At 38.5% G+C, this 20,956-nt stretch overlaps 1 protein-coding gene across 5 annotated transcripts in view; it reads left to right on the top strand.

Moving 5' to 3' along the window:
* Myo9a (myosin IXA) overlaps positions 1 to 20,535 on the top strand; it is a 269,269-nt gene extending 248,734 nt beyond the window's left edge. For 3 of the 5 annotated variants that reach the window (XM_029565050.1, XM_029565049.1, XM_029565047.1), the window contains 3 exons: positions 11,607 to 11,809; positions 14,906 to 15,048; positions 16,129 to 20,535. In XM_029565050.1, the coding sequence (XP_029420910.1) occupies positions 11,607 to 11,809; positions 14,906 to 15,048; positions 16,129 to 16,589 (807 nt within the window). In that variant the 3' untranslated portion in view covers positions 16,590 to 20,535. The remainder of the gene's footprint in view (positions 1 to 11,606; positions 11,810 to 14,905; positions 15,049 to 16,128) is intronic. The other 2 variants (XM_029565051.1, XM_029565048.1) reach the window with 1 other exon arrangement.
* Positions 20,536 to 20,956: the final 421 nt, after the last annotated feature.

The raw sequence follows: 20,956 nt of genomic DNA, 5'->3' as shown, positions 1-20,956 counted from the left end.
CAGCCTTAATACCTGATACCTAATACCTACATGCCAGACAAAACAGGTAGTTTATAGAAGTCTACTATACAAGACTGGTAGTCTTCTAGAAAAACCTTTTGTAAAGGACCTCTCCTTACTAGGAAAGCAGATTCCTCAGGAAATAGTCTGATATCAATTCAGTTCCTTCTTGTTCCTGTGGCTCAACAAAAGACAACAGTGTTCTTTTACCTTCCCTACTAGAGGTAAAATTTCTGCTAAGATTCTGAGATTTGTGCTTTTGACTACTTAATTACAGGTCTATCTAGATGTTATACAGCTCTTATGTATTCAGCCCACAAAAAAACCCCAGTTATATGTACTTTCTTTGAATCTTCATAAAGTATCATGACTTTTCATGAGAGAAATGTCTTCACACATACTTTTCAAGTTTACTTCAAGTGATAAAGTCCGTATTTCATCATCATTCTTCAGGTATATAGGACTACTTTGATGGACAGTATTGTTTCTTTGTGTTCTTTTTTTATGTCTTGCTATTCTTTTCTGTATCCTTTTTTTTTGTTATGAGCCTTAAAGCATTTTCAGAAGAAATCAAATTTTTCATAGACCCTAATCACTTTAGCACTATAGTGTATCTTCTACCGATCTTCATTGTTACTTTCTTAATTCTAAGGAAAAAGTAGAAGTGTTAGGTTCATCTGAGAATAACCTCCAAAAGGGTGTCTTCACTTAAGAATCCCTCACATTAAAGCATTTGGCCCCTATTTTTGTTAGTTTTAGAAGCCTACTATGTACCAGTCTTATATATAGCTTTCTAACCCAAATCTATTAACCAAAGCTCTTTTATTTCAGAATATTATTTTTTCATCCTTTCTTTTCCCAGACAGGATCTCACTGTAGCTCAGACTGGCCTTGACCTCGCAATCCTCCTGCATCAGCCTCCAAGTGCTATATGATAACAGCTGTGTACAATCACTTCAAATTCAGAATACTATTCTTAAAATCATACATAGATTTCCCTTAGACAAAGAATGACAAATTTATGTCATTAGGTGACAAATTTATAGTTATTAGAAAGAATGGCCTCCAAAAGGCAGGCGGGAAAGATTAAGTCTGCCTGGGGGCATTTTGGAAAGGCTGTAGAAGAAATGAAATAGATGAGCTAGATCTTCAGAGATGAGCTGAATTAGTCTGATAGAGAAAGACCTATTGGTACAAGGTTTAATTCTGGGGGAAAAAAAGTATGTAATTCATAATTACTAGAAATTTGGATGTCTAATTATTTAGAATATAGACCTTAAATTAAAACCAAAATAGATTTATTTGAAGTATGCTCATTAGCACTGTGACACCTTGCTGAGTGAACTAGGACTCATGGGTTCCTCTATTAGGATAAGTTATTAGATAAGTTAGCATTCAGTGTAAGCACTCAGTGTAAGTTTTACTTCACACTTAATGGAAGTTTGGGTGCTTTATAACTTTATATTTGTGGTGGGGAATGGGAACTAATGTTAGTTATTGTTTTTCATCTATAAAATAAAAGTTTTCTTTATAGCTTTCCATGTGGATTCTCAATAAGTGTAGCTAAAAAGTATCCTAAAATATCAGGGCCATTTACTGGGAATAGAGTTTCATTTTTGCTGGGTGTGGTGGCAAACGCCTTTAATCCCAGCACTTAGGAGGCAGAGGCAGGCAGATCTCTGTGAATTAGAGATCAGCCTGGTCTACATAGTTCCAGGACAGTTGGGGCTACAGGGAGACTCTGTCTCAAAAAAAAAAAAAAAAAAAGTTTCATTTTTACCCAAGGAAAGTATCCAGTTTTAAACAGAAAAAAATGTTTAAAGTGAATTTACTTCAGTAACATAATGAATGCTTGCTCTGTTGGGTGTGTACACGTGCACTCTGTGTGTGTGTGTGTGTGTACACAAAAAGAGATGTATACTTTTTGGCTCTCCCATGCCATTTACTCAAAATCAAACCACACCACCTCAGTGATATTGCTGGCATTCTGTATCTTAATCTGGGTGCTGGCTACATAGTGGTTTATTATTTTTGAAATTATACATCAGTTTTTATGTTATCTTTATAAGATAGTTCATAGTAAAAATCAAAATGTGGAAATCAGATCACAAGTAAAATGAAATTTGTCAAAGGTACCAAAAATCTGTTTTTTAAATTTTTATTTATTTAGTCAGTTACTTTGAGACAGGGTCTCAACTATGTAGCTCTAACTGCCTGGAACTCTCTACATAGGCCAATGTGGTCTTGAATGCACAGAGATCCATCTGTCTTTGCCTCCCAAGTGCTGGGATTAAAGTTGTATGCCACCATGCACAGCAGATAGCAAAAATCTAAATTAAAATTGTTTTAAAAATTACAGCAGAAACACTATAAATATGAAACAGTGGGAGATCCACACACACATCAAATGGTATTCAGATTTTTCCCATATTTTTATGTATTTATATTTACACTATTTTTCTTTTTCTTTCTTTTTCTTTCTTTTTTTTTTTTTAAAGACAGTGTCTCCCTGTAGCCACAGCTGGCCTGTAACTCACTATGTAGACCAGGCTGACTTCCATTTCACAGAGATCTACCTGCCTCTGCCTAGTGCTGGGATTAAAGGTGTGTGCCACCACACCCAGCTCTACTTTTTATGTATTTCTTATATGAAAAATGAAAACATTTAAATAAAGAAGCTAGAAATAAATCAGAATATAAGAAAAAATAGTGAAACTAAAACTAGTTTTTGAAAAACAAATCATTACATTAAGGAAAAATGAAAATAAAAAAGAGACAAGGAATTATCTCCAGCAGTAAAAATCAAGAATCATGTAAAAGACTGTTGATATATTAGTTAACTAACACTATATAGCAAAGTACCCCAAAATTTAATGGTGTAAAAGTTGATGGGGGCAGTAGGATTTTCTTTCTAAATGGCTAATTCAGGGGCTTGCAGAGATGGATCAGTGGGTAAAAAAGTGCTTGCTGTACAAGCCTGACAACCTGACTTCAGAGCTCTAGAATGCAAGTAATAAAAGCCAGGTGCAGAGCACAGGAGTAATCCCAGAGCTTTTGCAGAGAGATTGGAGGCAAAGATAGTTGCATCTCTGAAGCTTGTGGGCTCACTAGTCTGGCATATGCAGTGATGAACAAAAGAGGCATGATCTCAGGTGAGATATAAGGACCCATACCTGAGGTTATTCTCTGACTTCCACACATGTGCCATGGTATGCGCACCTCGCTTGTGCACACACACACACACACACAGATTAAAAAGATGACATATTCATATTCCTGGCTTACTAGCTTGCTCCTGGTAGGAGGCCTCACTCATTGCCATATGGACCTCTCTGTAGCACTACTTTCATGTCCACATAGCATGATACCTGGCCTTTTCCAGAGCAGGTGGTCCAAGGGAGAACAGGTTGGAAGCCCACACATTTGTCTTTTATTCCCTAGCCTCAAAAGTTATATACTGAGCCAACCATAGTGATGCATGTGTATATGATCCCAATACTCAGGAGGCTGAGGCAGAAGGATCAATGGGAATTGTAACCTGGACTATACTGGCAAGACCCTGTTTCAGAAAACAAAACATAATAGCAGAAAGTCACTGTTATTTGTATATTAGCCATACAGGTCGTCCTTACTCTGTATGGAAATGGACTATACAAAGACAAACACCAGCAGATGAAAGTATCAAGTGTCATCTTAGAGGATGGCTACTGCAACTTTGTTCAACTCGGAAGTAAGCTTCAAAATGGGAAGTTTTATAGGAAAGCATGTTTTACCAAAACTTTCCATAAAAGAGAATATAAACAGATTACTTACCAAATAAGAGATAAGAAAGTCATATAAAAACGCTCCCGTGAAACCCCAAGGCGTGAACAGTTTCAGAAAATTTACCAAATCTTTAAATGCATAGTTATACTTTAAATTGTTCTAGAACAGAGAGAGAAGTTTCACTTTTAATGAGTAATTACATGCAAGAACACTGAATGTAGCAGTGCATGCATGAACTCTGAACTACTTTGGGGTTTTAAATCCTAGCTTACTAGCTATTAAGACATAGGCAAGTTATTTAATCTCCATTCTTGAGTTTTCTCATCTGTAAATGATTTAATAGTACCAAACTCAATGGATTAAATGACCTGATACAGTGGTCCCTCAGTATCTATGGGGGATTAGTTCCAGTAGTAACCCCCCTTTTCCCCATAGACACACACATGTATCCTCTCCAATACATAAACATTTGCAAGTGCTCAAGTCATTTATACAAAATTGTTTGCATTAAACCTACATATATCCTATACATGTTAGAATACTTAGCACAATGTATATACTCTGTCAGTGGTTGTACTAAATTGTTTAGAGAATGATGACTGAAAAAATTATGCAGGAACTTTTTCTGAATATCTTCTTTGTAAAGGCATAAAAGAACTCTTGATATATGTATGAATATATGTAATATGTTTTAATACATATTAATGTGCCAGCAATAGCTCCCAGCTTATGTTCTTTTTTAAACACACTAATTAGATGTTGTCAGGTTTTTTAAAAGTTGCATGTAATCAGTTTTTAAAAATGTTTCTTTTGGGGCTGGAGAGATGGCTCAGTGGTTAAGAACACTGGTTGTTCTTGCAGAAGACCTGGGTTCAAATCCCAGCACCCACATGGCAGTTAACAACTGTCTGTAATTCCAGTCCTAGGGGATCCGACAGCCTCCTCTGACCTCCACCGTCATTGCATGACATGGGTGTACTTACCTACATGCAGGCAATACATGCATACACATAAAATAAAAATAATAAAATTTTTTTAAAAATTTAAAAAATATAAAACAATTTCTTTAGTAGCCTCTAAGAGAGCTGTGGACTGCAGGGGTTTCAACATTTCCTTTATCTTTGTTTAGTATTTCATAAAAGAGATTGGATCTTTTAAGTTCATTTGATTTTCTTCATGTCAGGTGGTATATTTTGGTAGCAGCTAGGTGATGGCATGGACACTAAACAGAGACCACTCTTTTCTTACATACTAGGAAGTAGTATGTGTAATGGGAATAAGCTCAGATTTTTCAAGTTGCTTGAGACTTTTTTAGTATTAGCCTTTATTAATGTATTTGTCATCATTGTAGTCAGAATCAAGTGGAATGAGCTAATGCCCTGGAATTTATAACACAAAACTGATCTGTCATTGTGGACTTTGGCAATGTGTTGGTAACTCCAAACCCTACTCTTTGCCTGTATTCCTTTGAGCTATCTTCTCCTAAGTTGTCCTTTGTTAAATTTGCAAACTAATCTTTTTGTTTTCAGGTTGTTTTCCTAATATGTTCTTTACGTCTTGATTTTAGAACTAAAAGTGGAATAGCAAAATGACAATCCTCCTGACTTCCCTTCATTGCATTTTCAGCTTTGCTGGATTAACCTGAACGCTTGTAGAACCACCTACCTTCTGTAGCCTTACCTTATCATTAAAAGTAGATCAGCTGGTTATGTATTTGAGGGATGATATTTCCTTTCTTCCCCAACCAACTCAACAGTTTGTCAGTGTATTCGCTTACGCTTTTCAAAGGATATTAGACTGTTTAAATAAATAGCTAACTGAATAAGAACTCTTAAAATGTTGTGAAAAACAGTACATATAGAAAAACAGACAAATATATATATTTTAATGAATTAGTATAAATAAATATCAACTATAATCCCAGGTCAAGAAATAAGATACTGCTATCACCTCCAGAAGCTCTCTCCTTTCCCTGTATGGTCACAACCCACTCTCCCAATGTCAGCAATAACTCACCCTTCAGGAGTGGGAAAAATCAATACTCTGACAAAATGTCCATTCTCCAGAAAGTACAATCTCAATAACTATTCTCGGAGAACTTTTGTAACAATGACTTTATGGTTTATATGACAGTGTATTAAGTCAAGAGTAGTCAAAATAGTGTTGAAGAAAGTGGGATGACTTTCTAATCAATGCTTCTTAGAAAGCTGGAGAAAGTAGTGGTATTGTAAATATAAGGTAGTCAAAATAAGATGCCTAAAAACTAACTTCTATCATTCATTTCCTGTTTCCTTTGTTGTTTAACACTGAAATATGTATCATTGAATACTATAGCTGTTTTGCTCATTTTTGAGCTCTATATAAATGGAATCATATAATATTTATTTTGTACCTGACATTTCAGTCAACTTTTTGTGTGTAAAATTTAGCCATGATGTGTTTAGTTGCAGCTCTGCTCATTCTTATTGCTGTAAACTATTTCAGTGAATGCATATACCACAATTTATCCCGTCTAGCACTGATGGGCAGTAGGGTTGTGTTTGGGGGAATGAACAGCATGAATGCATTTTTGTTAGGGTAATAATATAAGGATTTAATTGCTGAGTCACAAACTTTTTAACTTTTTTAACATTTTTCCAAAATGGTTGTACTATAAGAATTTCTGGTGGTCCATCACCTTCCCAGTGCTTGTTACATTCTCTACTTTAGCCATTGGTATAGATATGCCACATTTTACACTTAGGTTTTGGTTCTGCAACTGTCCCTAAGTATGTTCAGCATTCAGGTACCCTGTTTTGTGAAGGACATATTACATGTGCTTGTCCATCTTTCTACTTGGGGGTCTTTCTGTAATTCTTTATGGATTGTGCATATAAACCCTTTATTGGTTACTTCTGTTGCAGGTATTGTCCATTCTGTAGCTTGATTTTTACTCTCTTTAAAAGTGCATGGTGGCACATGCAAGTAATTGCAGGACTCAGGAGGTCGAGGCAGGATGATTACCAGTTTCAGGCCAGCCTGAGCAAGCCTCTATCTCAAAAAATTAAAAACTAGGGCCAAGAAAGATGACTTAGTGGTTCAGAGTACTGACTGCTCTTTCAGAGTACCTGGCTTCAGTTCCCAGCACCCACACAACAGTTAACCATCTTTAATTCTAATTCCAAGGGATCTGACGCCCTCTTCTGGCCTCCATGGGCACTTCATGCACCTTGTGCACATATATACATGTAGGCAAAACAGTCTTACAAATAAAGTGAAAATAAGCTGGGCGTGGTGGCGCACACCTTTAGGTCCAGCACTTGGGAGGCAGAGGTAGGGGGATCACTCTGAGTTCGAGGCCAGCCTGGTCTACATAGCGAGTTCAGGCCAGCTGGGATTACAGGGAGACCCTGTCTTAGAAAGACCAAAATAGGGCTGGAGGATGGCTCAGCGGTTAAGAACACTGGTTGTTCTTGAAGACCCAGGTTCGAATCCCAGCACCCACATGGCAGCTAACAACTGTCTTTATTATTTTGTCTTTCATATTTATATGTATAGTCCAACTCAAGATATCTGTATATGGTGTAATAGAGGAGACAAGTCTATATATATATTATATTATATATATCGAAGTTATTTTTTTGAGACAGGGTCTTCCTGTAGCCTCAGCTGGCCTGGAACTTGACCAGGCTCCAACCTGGCCTTGATCTCATAGAGATCCATCTGCCTGACTCTGCCTCCTGAGTACTGGGATTAAAGACTAAAGGAGTGTGCCACCACACCCAACAAGTTTTTAGATTTTTATTTGGATAAGCTTTTTCATCTCCTCTCATTTAAATCATCCTTTCCATGATGCTCTGCAGGTCTTTTTTTGCCATAAGTCAGGAGTTTTTATGTCTGATCTGTTTTAATCTTTACATTGACAGTTCCACTACTTTCCTTGTTCCAGCTTTTTAAATTAAAAGAAATTTGATATCGTATGTGTGGTATGTGTGAGTGCAGTCATGTGTGTGCTATGGGGTATGTGTGTAAGTCCCAGGAAACCTTTTGGGAGTCTATTTTTTCCCAGCATAGAACTGGGAAAATGAACAGCAGACCCCAATCTTATCTAAAGGAATATTAACAACCAATTGCTGCTAGATGAGGAACAGCTGACCCTCCTAAAACGAAGACCTCTAGATAGGCTGACTAGATTCACCAGATGGACAAGTAGTGGGGAACAGCTGGGGGTGCCAACATCACTGATTCTACCTTGTTTTGAGGCAGGGTCTTGCATTGTTCTGCCGTGCTGCAGTCTCTGGCCTACCTTGCAGATGGTGCTCTTGTGCCTGCTTCTCCTGTTGTTTTGTTGGGGTTTTTTTGTTGTTGTTTATTTTTGTTTTTGGTCTTTTTGAGACAGGGTCTCTGCAGCCCCAGCTGACCTGGAACTCTCTATGTAAACCAGACTGGCCTCAAACACAGAGAGATCCACCTGCCTTTACCTCCCAAGTGCTGGGATTAAAGGCATGTGCCACCACACCCGGCTTTGCTCCTGTATTTATGAGTAAAATTGCCCACCATGTCCCTCCCTTAAATGTACTTGTTATGTTTTTGTAATTTGTTTAAATTGGGAAATAGTCCTTTTCAATTCTTTGGAAGAATTTGCATATCATTTCTGGTTTGCCAATGAAATCTAGGCCTGAAGTTTTCTTTCTGGAAAGGTTTTGATTATAGATCCAGTTTCTTTCTTTGCATTTTTCATTTCTTTCTTTGCAGCTCATTGGATTTTTATAGAAATGTCTCCATTTTGTCGAACATTCAGATTTGTTGGCATGAAGTTGCCCACAGCAACCTCTTATCCTTCTCATGTCTGAGCAATTAGAGTGATGCTCATCTTTTTATTCCCTTCTTTGTTTATTTAGGATCCCCCTCCAACCTGCTAGGGGTTTTACGCTTTGTGTTAGTCCTTTCAAAAAGCCATTTAAGCTTTGATCCTTTCTCTAATATTTATTTAATCTTCTATTTATATTTACTTGGGGGGTTATATTTTGTTGTTCCACGTCTAGTTTCCTGAAGTGGATACTAACCTCTCTCTATATATATGTATATATGTATACATATATATGTATATAAATATGTGTAAAAGCAATAATTAAAGAAAAGTATCGTTAATTTAAGAGGGAGTGCAGACTCAGATTCCCCTGGAACTGGAGTTAAGGACAGTTCGTAGCCACCATGTGGGTGCTGGGAATCGAACCCCGGTCCTCTGCAAGAGCAGTCAGTGCTCTTAACTGCTGAGCCATCTCTCCATCCCCATTACCTCTTAATATTTAACCTCTCTTCTTCAAATGCATGTAGCCACTTAGCCATATCAAGGCCTAGAGGTTTTAATTTTCTACTTACAATTAGACTATCAGAAAGTTTATTTAAATATTCTATCAGATTAATTATTTCACCTCTTAGAAGTTTGCTATATTGCTATATATACTTTAATGAAAATGCTCTTGTTATCAGATAGCTGTTAGAAACTTAAAATCTACTATGTATACTTACTTAATCTCTTGGTGCTGACTATAGGTTTGTCTGTGTCTTTATTTCTATCAATATTTTACTTGAAATCTTTTGAAGCCACTTGAAATCTTTTGAAGCCATTAAGAAATGATCTCTCTCATTTGGAAATACTGTACCTTCATAATTTGAGTTTTTGAAATTCTGAAATATCCTTTTATTATGACACTTATTACCTTAAAGAATATCTACAACTTCCTTATGATTAGAGTCTCCCCTCCCCTCTTCCTTCTCTCCTCTCCTTGTTCTCTGTTCCTACTTATAGATCTTTACTGTTGTCATTGTCTTGCCTTTATCCCTCCATCTCTAACTTTTCTTCTTGGTTCATTTTCTCCCTGCCATTTAATACTTATTGTAGTATAGGTGTGCCTCTGTCAAATTCTCTATTGTCTAGTATGTCTTCACTTTATTCCTGAAAATTTCTGCTATGAATTTGAGATTTTTCCCTTTATAACTTCCTAAATATCACTCCATTGTGTTTTTTTGTTTTATTTTGTTTATCTTCCATTATTCCTATGGAGCTTAAAATCTAATAGTTGCTATTTGTTTTCAGTAATGTATTTTTTCTGACTGCTTTTAAGATTTTCTCTTGTCTTGGGATTTTATCAGTTATGTATGTAAATATAGACCTTTACATTTTTATCTTCCTTTGTAGTTGCGTATATACTTCAATTGGTGAAAATCTGAGTTTGAAGTACTCCGCTCCTTGGTTCCCCAATGTCTCCTCACTGTCTCCTCACCTAGTATTCTGCTTAAGTATAGGGTAGGCTTCTTTACTATATCTTCTCTTTTACTATCATTTGTTTGTTTTTTGTGCTCACTGTTTGATTCTGGATTTTTTTCTTCTGATGTATCTTCTAATCTACTAATTTAATTCTGTTTTCTCATCTCCTTTTATGTCTGTCTCATAACCACAATCTGTAGTCATTGGGGCCCTTTATTTTCTGTTGTTCTTTACTAGTTTTCTTTTGCATTGTCTTGTCTCCTTTGAATCCCAGTTACTTTTGATTTGGAAAATTATTTGTAAAAAGTATTTTGAGGTCTGAGATGATATTACCTATCTCTAAAGAGTTGTTTTTCTGCTGGATCCTTTAGGGGCTGGCAGTCAGATCATTTTCATCTAGTCTTAGAAATTTTTTTTTTTTGACCATTCAGATGACTTGAAACTAGGCAACAGGATCTGTAAGAACCATTGTCGTTTCACTTTACATTTTTGTTCAGGATGGAAACCTTGGGGATACAGTGATAGGCATAAAGGTTTTACCAGTCAACAACTTACATCCTTTTATTCTCTATCTCAGGGGTTGCAGGCTTTTTCTGTGAAAGACTAGAAAGTATATACTTTGGATTTTGTGGGCCATACAATCTCTATTATAGTCACCTCTGTCATTGTACAAAACCAAAAAATAATTAGTAATGATGTGTAAATATAAAAGTGCACACAGGCTAGAAGTAGCTCATAGGTTGAAGCTTGTCAACCCCAGCTCCAGTGTGTAAAAAGTTCTACTCAGACTCTGCCACCTCTTCTGAAATTGGAAAATCACCACTAGGTGCTGGGTTAACCTCTTCTGCCTCCTAGCTTTCCAGTGTCTTCAAATGTGTATTGATTTTTATGGTTGATCTAGTTGTTCTTAGTAGGAGATTTAATCTTATAAGCCTGGTCTGCTGTAGACAGAAACTAAAATTGTAAGTAGGGTAACCAATTTAAAACAATGATATTTCCTCCTCCCTAATCTCAAAAAACAAATTTTTTGAGGAAAATATACTAACACTTTGTTATGACTTTTTCCCTCCAAAACAAAACATGCTTCTAAAATCTTCCCAGAGAGATTGTGCGTTCTAGGGTTAAAGCTGCTAAAACTTCTTGTAATGTTGAAAATGATATGCATTTGCACTGTTACTGTGGTAACGATGATCTGCCTCCAGCCCTTGAGCATTTGAATTATGGCTACAGTGACTGCAGAACTAAGTTTTAAATGTTAATTGACTTGATGTTAAGGAGCCATGTTTAGCTATTTAGTTTGGATTAGAAGCAGGTTAGATTAAAAGAAGACTCTTCATCTCAGCACATGGGGACTTAATTCCCTCCAACTGAAATGTGTGTCCATTTTTCAGTGTTCTTGAAGGAATTCTTTTAATCTAAATGTGCTGGATTTGTATCTGGCTAAATATCCTATGCCTCATTTAATCCCATCATTTCCCATGATGTGATGAAGGAAATTTTTGATCTGAAGAAGATAGCATAAAACTGATACCATCAGTTTACTTTTATAAAACTGATAGTTTATTATTTTAACGTAAATTTTTCTCTTCAGGGAAAAGGGCATATACGTCGAGGAAACTATCCAAGTCCGTCTTCTCCTGTTATAGTTCGACTGCCTTCCGTGTCTGATGTCCCAGAAGAGACCTTGTCTAATGAGACAGTTATGGAGACTGATTTCACAGAACAGCAGCAAGCAGCAATGCAGCAAGAGGAAAAAGTTCTGACTGAGCAGATTGAAAACCTACAGAAAGAGAAGTGAGTGTCCAGGGAGGAGAGGACAATTGTTGTCCTTGTCATTTCTTCCTTCTGCACTTTCTTTGATTCTCTTATTCATTAAATATCTGCTGTGTCAACCACAATATTGGCCCAGGGGATGTAGGGATGTCAGAAACGCATTGCCTAGCTATATTCAAGATAAGTGTGAAAGTTCTCACCTCAGGGGAATCTTGATATTAAGGAAGAGAATGAAGAGGGAGGGAGGAGGAGGAGGAGGAGGATGACGATCCATAGGGTATATCAGTCTTAGTCCAGATTCATAACGCATGAACGGTGGAGAGCCAAGATGAGGTATTGGAGTATCTTGGCAAAGACAAAATCCTGTTCAAGAATGGACTTTAGTGATACTGGAGAGATGACTCAGTGGTTAAGAGCAGTTACTGCTCTTCCAGAGTCCCGGGTTCAGTTCCTAGCACTCACATTGGGGCTAACAACCATCAATAACTCCAGTTCTAGGGGATCCAACACCCTCTTCCAGCCTTTATGGGCTCCAAGAACATACTTGGTGCACTTACATACCTGAAGACAAAACACTGATACATAAAGAATGGGCATACAATGGGAGGAAGATCATCCCACACCTGTCACGCCCTCAAAGGCTCAGATACTTTTGCAGAATAGGTTGGCGGAAAGAATGTAAGAGCTGGAGGAAGGGATGGAGTGTTAACTGGAAATGTCCTCCAACCACTATGCTGGCAAGCTATACTCATACCTCCTTCCCATTCTCATCAAGGAGTATGGGGGTGGGGGGAAGAGTCATTTACTCCTCGCACCCAATCAATTGACCTTAGCTGCAGGGAAGGACAAAGGATATATAAGTCGAGAACACCAAGAGGCACCTCTCCCACAATTTTGTGTGGCTGTTGGGAGGTCACAGGATCTGTATTTGAATGTGAACTTTACCGCACAGCCATAAATGTGGGGCACCCACTCTTCTGTAAATAAACCACTACCCTGTGCTCTGCTAAAATAAATAAATAGGCCGGGCATGGTGGCGCGCTTGGGAGGCAGAGGCAGGCGGATCTCTGTTAGTTCAAGGCCAGCCTGGTCTACATAGTGAATTCCAGAATAGCTGGGGCTACAGGGAGACCCTGTCTCAAAAAGACCAAAAAATAAATAAAAATTTTAAAAATTATTAGAAAAGAAAAAAAAAGAATGGGCATTAGTCACAGTTCCATGAAGGAGTATTATTATTTAAAATCAATATGGCCATGGACCCAACAACTAGATAGAAAAAGGAAGGAGTTATATTGGAATATGGGATAACAGGTAGAGAAACATGTTACTCCCATAATCGCTTTGGCAGAGGTGGGGTAACACTAACCTTTAGGGATAATAGGAATAGCCCATGGTTCTCGTGTAGGTATGGTATACTAATTCTGATGGGCATTGATGACTCTTAAAAAATCCTAAAGGAATCCTTGAGTCTCTGAAGTTCACCTCTTAGTTCTGAGAGTTTGATTCATGGGGAGATATGAAACTGAAAATACATTTTTAAAAATATGTATTATTTTTATGTGTATGAGTATATTGCCTGCATGTAAGTAAGTGCACTCGTGTTGTGCAGTGCCGCGGAGGTCAGAAGAGGATTTCGGATTTCCCTGGAACTGGAGTTAAGGGTGGTTTGTAGCCACCATGTGGGTGCTGGGAATCGAACCTGGGTCCTCTGCAAGAGCAGTCAGTACTCTTAACTGCTGAGCCATCTCTCCAGTCCTGAAAATACATTTTATCTGTCACAGATAAATTCTGGAATTTAGGGCAAAAAAGCAGCTAGAGCTCAGCTGTGGATAAAAGTGAGGTAGTATATACTAACCCCAGGCTGACTGTTATAAAGTGATCTGGAAAGATTACCTGCCCCAGATCTGGGGAACATGGTATTTGATGTATGGAGGGGATATTTAAGAATGTGTTAGGGGGGCTGGAGAGGTAGCTCAGTGGTTAAGATCACTGACTGCTCTTACAGAGGACCAGGGTTTGTTTCCCATACCACATGGTGGCTAACAACCATCTGTAACTCCTGTTCCAGGGAATCTGACACCCTCTTCTGACTCCCCTGGGCAATGCATGACACGGGAGCACTTACATGCATGCAGGCAAAACACTCATACACATAAAAATATTTTAAAAATATATGTTAGGAAAAGGAAGGTACAGAAAAAGGAAATGTGAACTAGTCGCAGAGATGAGAATGCACATGGAAGTAGTGAGCTATGGATGGTCTAAGGCTCTCAAGTAAAGTAGAAGTGAGGCTAAGGAAGGGTCTGACGGGAGGAGACTTGATTTAAAGATTAAGAATTGAACTCAGACCTAGTGTATTTTCAGGAATTGACAAGCTGCAATAGATATTCATCAGAGAAAGTTGCTTATATAGAGAAAATCAGTTGGAAACACAAAGATATTTTGGTATTAGGGTTTTGAAGTGAGTCTTTGTAAAGATACTTGTAGAAATAGGTCAAGGTATTACTAGGGCCCAAATAAAAAACAAGATTAGAAGCCAAATCTTAATGACTGCAGAAAAGGAGAGACATGACTGAGAGGTAGGTGAATGATCATGATAAATTAGATAATATTGTAATTGGAGATGATGTAATTCCACACACACCAGAAAAGATCAGTGTTTTGCTTATCCAGAGACTTCTAGTAAAGCTGCGTGGAAAATAGTGTAGGAGCTAGAAAGAATTTTGGAGATGATCTATTTAATTTGTTCTCTAGATGAGGAAGCTGAGATCCAGAAAGAGAAAAGTACTTGCTGGTGTATCAAGAATGAGTTTAGAACCTTGAACTCCTGCTCTTCAATCCAGAGTTCATCTTCTCAGAATATCTCACAGCTGCAGCTTCCTGCCTTAGCCTACCCCTTAGCCCTGTTATTGCTCGTAGGTTTACTGTCATCTTGTCCTTTTGTCCATATGGGTTTAGTATTCATTGGTCTGAATATATGTCCTCATCACTGTGGTGGGGACAGTAAGAAATGTGATTGTCTTTGCTGTTTAGGTTCTTTACTTTCATAGACTGTCTTCCTGTCATCTTTCTTTCACTTCCTATCATGCTAATGGATTTGTTGATTGTATCTTGCAGGGAAGAGCTAACATTTGAGATGCTTGTATTGGAACCTCGTGCCTCTGATGATGAAACCCTTGAGTCTGAGGCCTCCATTGGGACTGCCGATAGCTCAGAAAATTTGAATATGGATTCTGAAGGTACTAACTCTGAGAGATCAGGTAAATGGTCATGTTGTTCTAAATTAGTTTTGGAAAGAAGGAATAGAAATTCTCAAGCTAAGTAGTCTCTTTCAAAAGTGCACTGGGGGCTGGAGAGATGGCTTAGCAGTTAAGAACACTGATTGTTCTTGCAGAGGACCCGGGTTCGAATCCCAGCACCCACATGGCAGCTAACAGCTGTCCATAACTCTAGTCCCAGGGGATCCAACCTCTCTGACCTCCGCGGGCATTGCACAACACAACTGCACTTACCTTCATGCAGGCAATACATGCATACACATAAAATAAAAATAGTAAATTAAAAAAAAAAAAAAGTGTACTGACCTTACAAGAAAAGATGATAAACTCCTAAGGAATCATGTCTTCATGAAGCTTCCATATAAATTGCTCGTTCAGTGTTTGGTAATTCAGTCAGTGTAGTTCAGTGTTTTGGTAATTTAACATTTTTCTATCTTACCACAGTAAAAGCCAATAATCACAGTATCTGTAGTCTGTTTCATGGCCATTTTTCTAAGAGTTCATGGCAAAAATTGTGCCCTGCTATGAGGCAGGACTGTTACACCAAAGGAGGTGTTTAACTATTAGGTGTGTCTCAGGAACAGAAGAACATACTACGACTGCTGGAATATACCACATGAATTGTGGTATATTATGAAATAGCTGTAGAATTAGGTGTAAAGCTTTTTTTAATTTTGTTTATTGTTTTTATTTTATGTGTATGCATGTATTGCCTGCATGTAGAAAAGCTCTTTTTAAGTAATGATTCTGCACAGAATAAATAGATCAACCAAACTCTCAAAGAAAAAAATTTTTTTTGGTCTTTTTGAGATAGGGTCTCCCAGTAGCCCCAGCTGGCCTGGAACTCACTATGTAGACCAGGCTGGCCTCGAACTCAACAGAGGTCCGCCAGCCTCTGCCGCCTGAGTGCTGGGATCAAAGGCATGTGCCACCATGCCCAGCTCCAAACTCTCAAAATTTTAACCCACTCACTTTCATGTGTGAACAATGACAGCTGTCCATTACATGGTATTAATTCAAAGGAAACATAGTCTCCAACTTTGTTTTCTGTTTTTACATTAGAGAGAAGCTTAGCTCTCAGCTCCCTGAAGACAACTGGCAAGTTTGAACCTTCAAGCAAGTTGCGAAAGCAGCTAAGAAAGCAGCCAGACTCTTTGGACTCAGTTAACTCCTCTGTCTCTTCATGTTTATCTAACACTGCATCATCTCATGGCACCAGAAGGCGATTTCAGATTTATTCCAAGTCTCCATTCTACCGAGCTGCCTCAGCTGGTGAGACCCTGGCAATGGAAGGACCACTAGGCCAGACCAAATCCCTGGAAGACAGGCCTCAGTTCATCAGCAGAGGAACCTTTAACCCTGAAAAGGGCAAACAAAAACTAAAAAATGTGAAAAACTCACCTCAGAAAACCAAAGAGACCCCGGAGGGGACAGTCACATCTGGCCTCAAGAAAACCGTAGACCCAGACTGCAGCTCCACACAGCAACTAGCACTCTTTGGAAATAATGAGTTTATGGTCTGAACTGACTGATGTGTCCATACATAGCTAGAGTGGTAGACACATCTCATATTGGGGCCTCTTTTGGTCACCTTCTCCACAACAGTCAGTCCTATTACGGCCCTGCCTCTTGTTTCAGCAGACGGTTTGTGTGCTGGATCCCTGGGCCTCCTGCAGAAGTGGCCTCTTCGGAGCCTGCTGGAGACGGGCCGGCTGTGCCTTGACTGCTGCATTTGATTTGAGATTTCACTAAACAAAGCCACCCATGACCTGAGTATTTTGGCTAGCAGTAGTTGCCTCTCCCCTACTTCCTTTCCCTTCCCAGAGAAGATGTTGATCTAGGAAGTTCTTATCCTGAGGGACCCTCTGGTTTTGACATTTGAAGAAAACATATAAGCCTTTCTTAAACCATGAAAGCAAAAGCCTTTGGGTTTATTTTGGGATCGTTATATTCTACCCCAGCACTTAATTTTTTTTTCCCAAGGATTTATAAGTAAAAGCCTAAGCCCTCTATTTTAAATTTAATTTTTTTTGAAAAACACTCCATGCTATATTCTAAGGAACATATAAAAACTATCAGCCATCAAAGCAAGTCTTGGCTGTCTGGTTATACAATGAAAGAGAATGTGCTTTGTCTTTTGATGATGTTTGACATAATAATCAATGCTGGTTAAACTCCTGGTTAGTCCCTGCCAAATACATTGCATGGGCTGAAGTTTCAGTAGCCATACTCTGGATATTCCCTGATCCTTGATCAGATTCCCCTAGTTTTTTTTTTTTTTTTAGTGTCATGGACACATTTAGGTAATCCTGAAACATAAAGACTTCATCCTGATCCATCCAGGCTTTTCTTGTGTAGACTAAGAGTGAGCCCATTTATATGCTGGTGGAGTCCCACCACAGACTTAGACAAATAATGTGACCATTTAATCATTTTTCCCCAAATAGTCACATACAACATTGCATGAGAGTTACAGAAAGCTGCCAAAATTTTTTTTTAAGTTTTAATACGACCTATTTATCTTTTTTCTCAGACCATCAGTATTAAATAGATGAAAAAAAATCAAGGACTACTTGAAGCTATTTTTGTTAATATACTGGTTACTCAAGTTTACTGTAAATATGTATGTATAATATGCCTAGTTCTTTTTTAACCTTGTGCTTCCCTTCTTCCCATGGAGTTTCTTCTTACAGATTAGAGGCCATTGGACTGGTGGTGAGAGTCACTCACCCCTGGGTTGAGGGAAAAGTAAGGCCATCTTTCTCATCACTGGTGGTCTCAATATATATATCTGTTAGAACATTTGAAGCATCTTAGAATAGCAGTTATGGGATTAGAAATCTGTTTTTGCTATTTATAGTGTATGTAAAATGAAACATGATGCCCTTATGTGAAAATGTTTATTTTTAAAGTTACTAAATACATTGTGTCTAACTACCACATGCACTGTTACAAAAAAGAGCCTTTACCACCTGCAAGCTGAATTTTAGTTTTCTTCCTTTTCTTCTTTAGGCTATGGAAATTGTAGGTCTTTTGTTAAGGCAGAATCTCTCCTGTTACACAACACTGAACCTCATGCCACTGCCTCAGTGGTCATTGGCTGGCTCTAGAGAACAGACATGTAGCATCGTGCTGTGTAGCAGCTCACAGTAGGCGGGAGTCTTCCCTCTCCCTGGTTTGAGTTTAGCATTGAGACAGGTGAAGGAAGCTTTGGAAATCTCCTGAATGACGACGGGTAGTCAGCAAATGTTATGTTTTATACCCCACAAGCATCTACCACCTTGTTCATATTTCATGAGGTAGCAATGAATATATGCCTTTGAAAACAAGAGTTTCAGGAACTTTCCTAAAGGAACATAGTATGACTGTGCCGAGGTGGGGTGCTGCTTCAGGGCTCATGCTGGCTGCACAGGCTGTTTTAGTATTCTAGGGAGAGTAGTGCACTGCTGGGTCTTAACTGTTGCTCTCCACTTGGTCCAAAATGTTACTTAAATAATCATTAAAAAAAAAAAAAAGCAATTACCCTGTTGGAATAATTCCCTTTGTTTCAGAGGAAATGCACTTGACCCATGTTCTCCCACCTCAATCTTTGGAGTTTGTGTAGTTTTTGTTTTTCTGTAAGATAAATTTTGGGCCAATTAAAACCTACTTCTTAGGTCACTTTGTTGGAACTAGGTATTGGATGTTAAAAGACTTTATAATTTTTCTCAGGGATCTAAAACCTGAATTTGGATAAAATTAAATAAATTAAAACACACACACACACACACATGCACACATTTGTCTTTTCAGTTGCTAGATTTGTGAATTTCTAATCATTTAACAAGCTGTCAGGATGGTGGGGGTGGGAAGTACAATTCTAACAATGTTTCAGCAAGTGTAGTGCCCCCCCCCTTGGGAAAAAATGCTATTGTTCTTGTGGGTTAGCAGGCACTGTCCATCTGTTAAGAGATTAAGCCATAACTCAGTACCCTCAGACCCAAATGCTCTGCTTCCATCAGCTCTTAACAGGGCATCACCACACAGTGATGCTGCATTGCAGCTGCTCAAGATTACCATACACATCAGGTTCCTGGTTCTGTTGCTTCTGCTTTGCTGCTTTTTTTAATATCAAGTGCTTCAAAGGAATGTCTGCTTGGTAGCAGCAGAGCAATTCAGATGTGGAGCCCAGAGCATTCTAGTCACAGCATATGGTCCAGCTTCCACAAAGCCTGCATTTCCTCTTCTGTCCATTAACACGTCCCTGTACTTGAGTATGTATCATGGAAAATGTAGCGAAAGCAAAGAGGTGTAATTTCATTTTACATACAGATTGAAATAAATTACAGACACAGGCAGGAGGATTCAGGGAGGTGACATGCTTAGTTTGCATGTGCTTTGCAGTTCCTGCCATTTAGATTATGTGGGCTTCTGAAACAAAGGGAGACATGACCTGCTAGCAGGGAGAGAAGACAAAAAGATGTGAGTTCAGGGCATGGGTTCACTAGAGCCCCACTTCCGTATATTGGAAACATGCTGTAGTTCTTACCCTGCTGGCAGGTATTGAAAATAGTGTCATAGAATTGTGCTGAAATCAAGCAGTCCAGCAAGGTTCTGTAGTTCCACCTCAGTGCCTCTGGGCTGTATATTTTTAACTAATAAGCTAGAGAGAAGAAAGGATTCTCAGGATGTGTTTGAAACTAAGAGAGTTGTAATTGTAAAAAGAAATAGTCCAGGTGGCTTTCTTACCCACTTTTTTTCTTAGTGGGGAGATAGATATGGGGCTTGCATCCTTCTGTGTTGAACAGTGTGTTATATCCACCCATACATTTGTGATAACTTCCCAGCACTGTGCCCCAACACCATGCTGGCCTTAGTAGTAAAATTCTTAGCTATTTGTAGAAGTCTCAACTTTCTATGCCCCTAGAATACATGTGACCACGTTTCTCTGGAACCATTCCCACACTTGGTTTTGTGTTAGAAAGGTAATTCCCAATCTGTCTAGTAGTCTCTTGGTTTAAACTTAAAAAAAAAAAGTCCCACCAATGCACCTGCCACCTTGTTAACCCATCCATTCATCATGCCTATTTATTAACCCCCTTAGGTCATACGAAATTGCACCTCTCGAACCAAGTACTTGCATTTACTATGGGAAAGGTGTGGAGTACAGATTAGTATTATATTATTTTAATGGATTTAAAGTAATTTATAACTATACTGAGTGTAAATTTTTAAGATACTATGTATTATAAAAGGGCATATCCTGTGAAATATACAATTTTACTGTTTAATATAATCTATAAGAAGAATGACTTATTCATGGAACTGATTACATTCCTGATGCAATCAGCAGGCACTTTGTAATTTCATTTAGGGGGGCAAGTATGAAGTGCAGTTTGCATTACTCAGAATATGCACTGTATGGCTACGTAAAAGGAGCTTGCTGAACAAATCACTCCATTGACTCATTAAAGAACAAAGCTTCCAGAAGTGGCAGTATGTGTGGTTTGTTTTGGGGCTCCCAGCTCAGCCCAAAACTCCAAGGAACAGCACTGATTTCTTAGACTAATGAGATTTAAGGAAAGGACCCAACTCCCAACTGATAAAGTGCAAAGGTGATAGCTGTTAGAAGTCAGGTGAATTCAAATGATAGAGAGCCATGATGCTGGTCTTCTGTAATAGAGGCTAGGTGCTGGCTGTCAGGACAGTTTAGAAGGAATGCCAAAATGGTGGACTACAGGCACCCAGCACTTATTTCCTCCACAAAGAAAAAACCCAAAGCAACAAGTGTGGCAAGCTGCATTTTTGAGGTGAGTGATGTCCAGAGAACACTGGACCTTGTAAGATTCATTGACGTGGGACAAGGTCCTAGTAAGTGAAACCGAATAGCTTAGCCCCTTCAACTATAGCC

The sequence above is a fragment of the Nannospalax galili genome, unplaced genomic scaffold (assembly GCF_000622305.1).
Source record: "Nannospalax galili isolate Female #2095 unplaced genomic scaffold, S.galili_v1.0 scaffold54, whole genome shotgun sequence".
NCBI lineage: Eukaryota > Metazoa > Chordata > Mammalia > Rodentia > Spalacidae > Nannospalax > Nannospalax galili.
The sequence above is the reverse complement of the archived record's forward strand: the minus strand, read 5'-3'. Positions and strand labels throughout refer to the sequence as shown.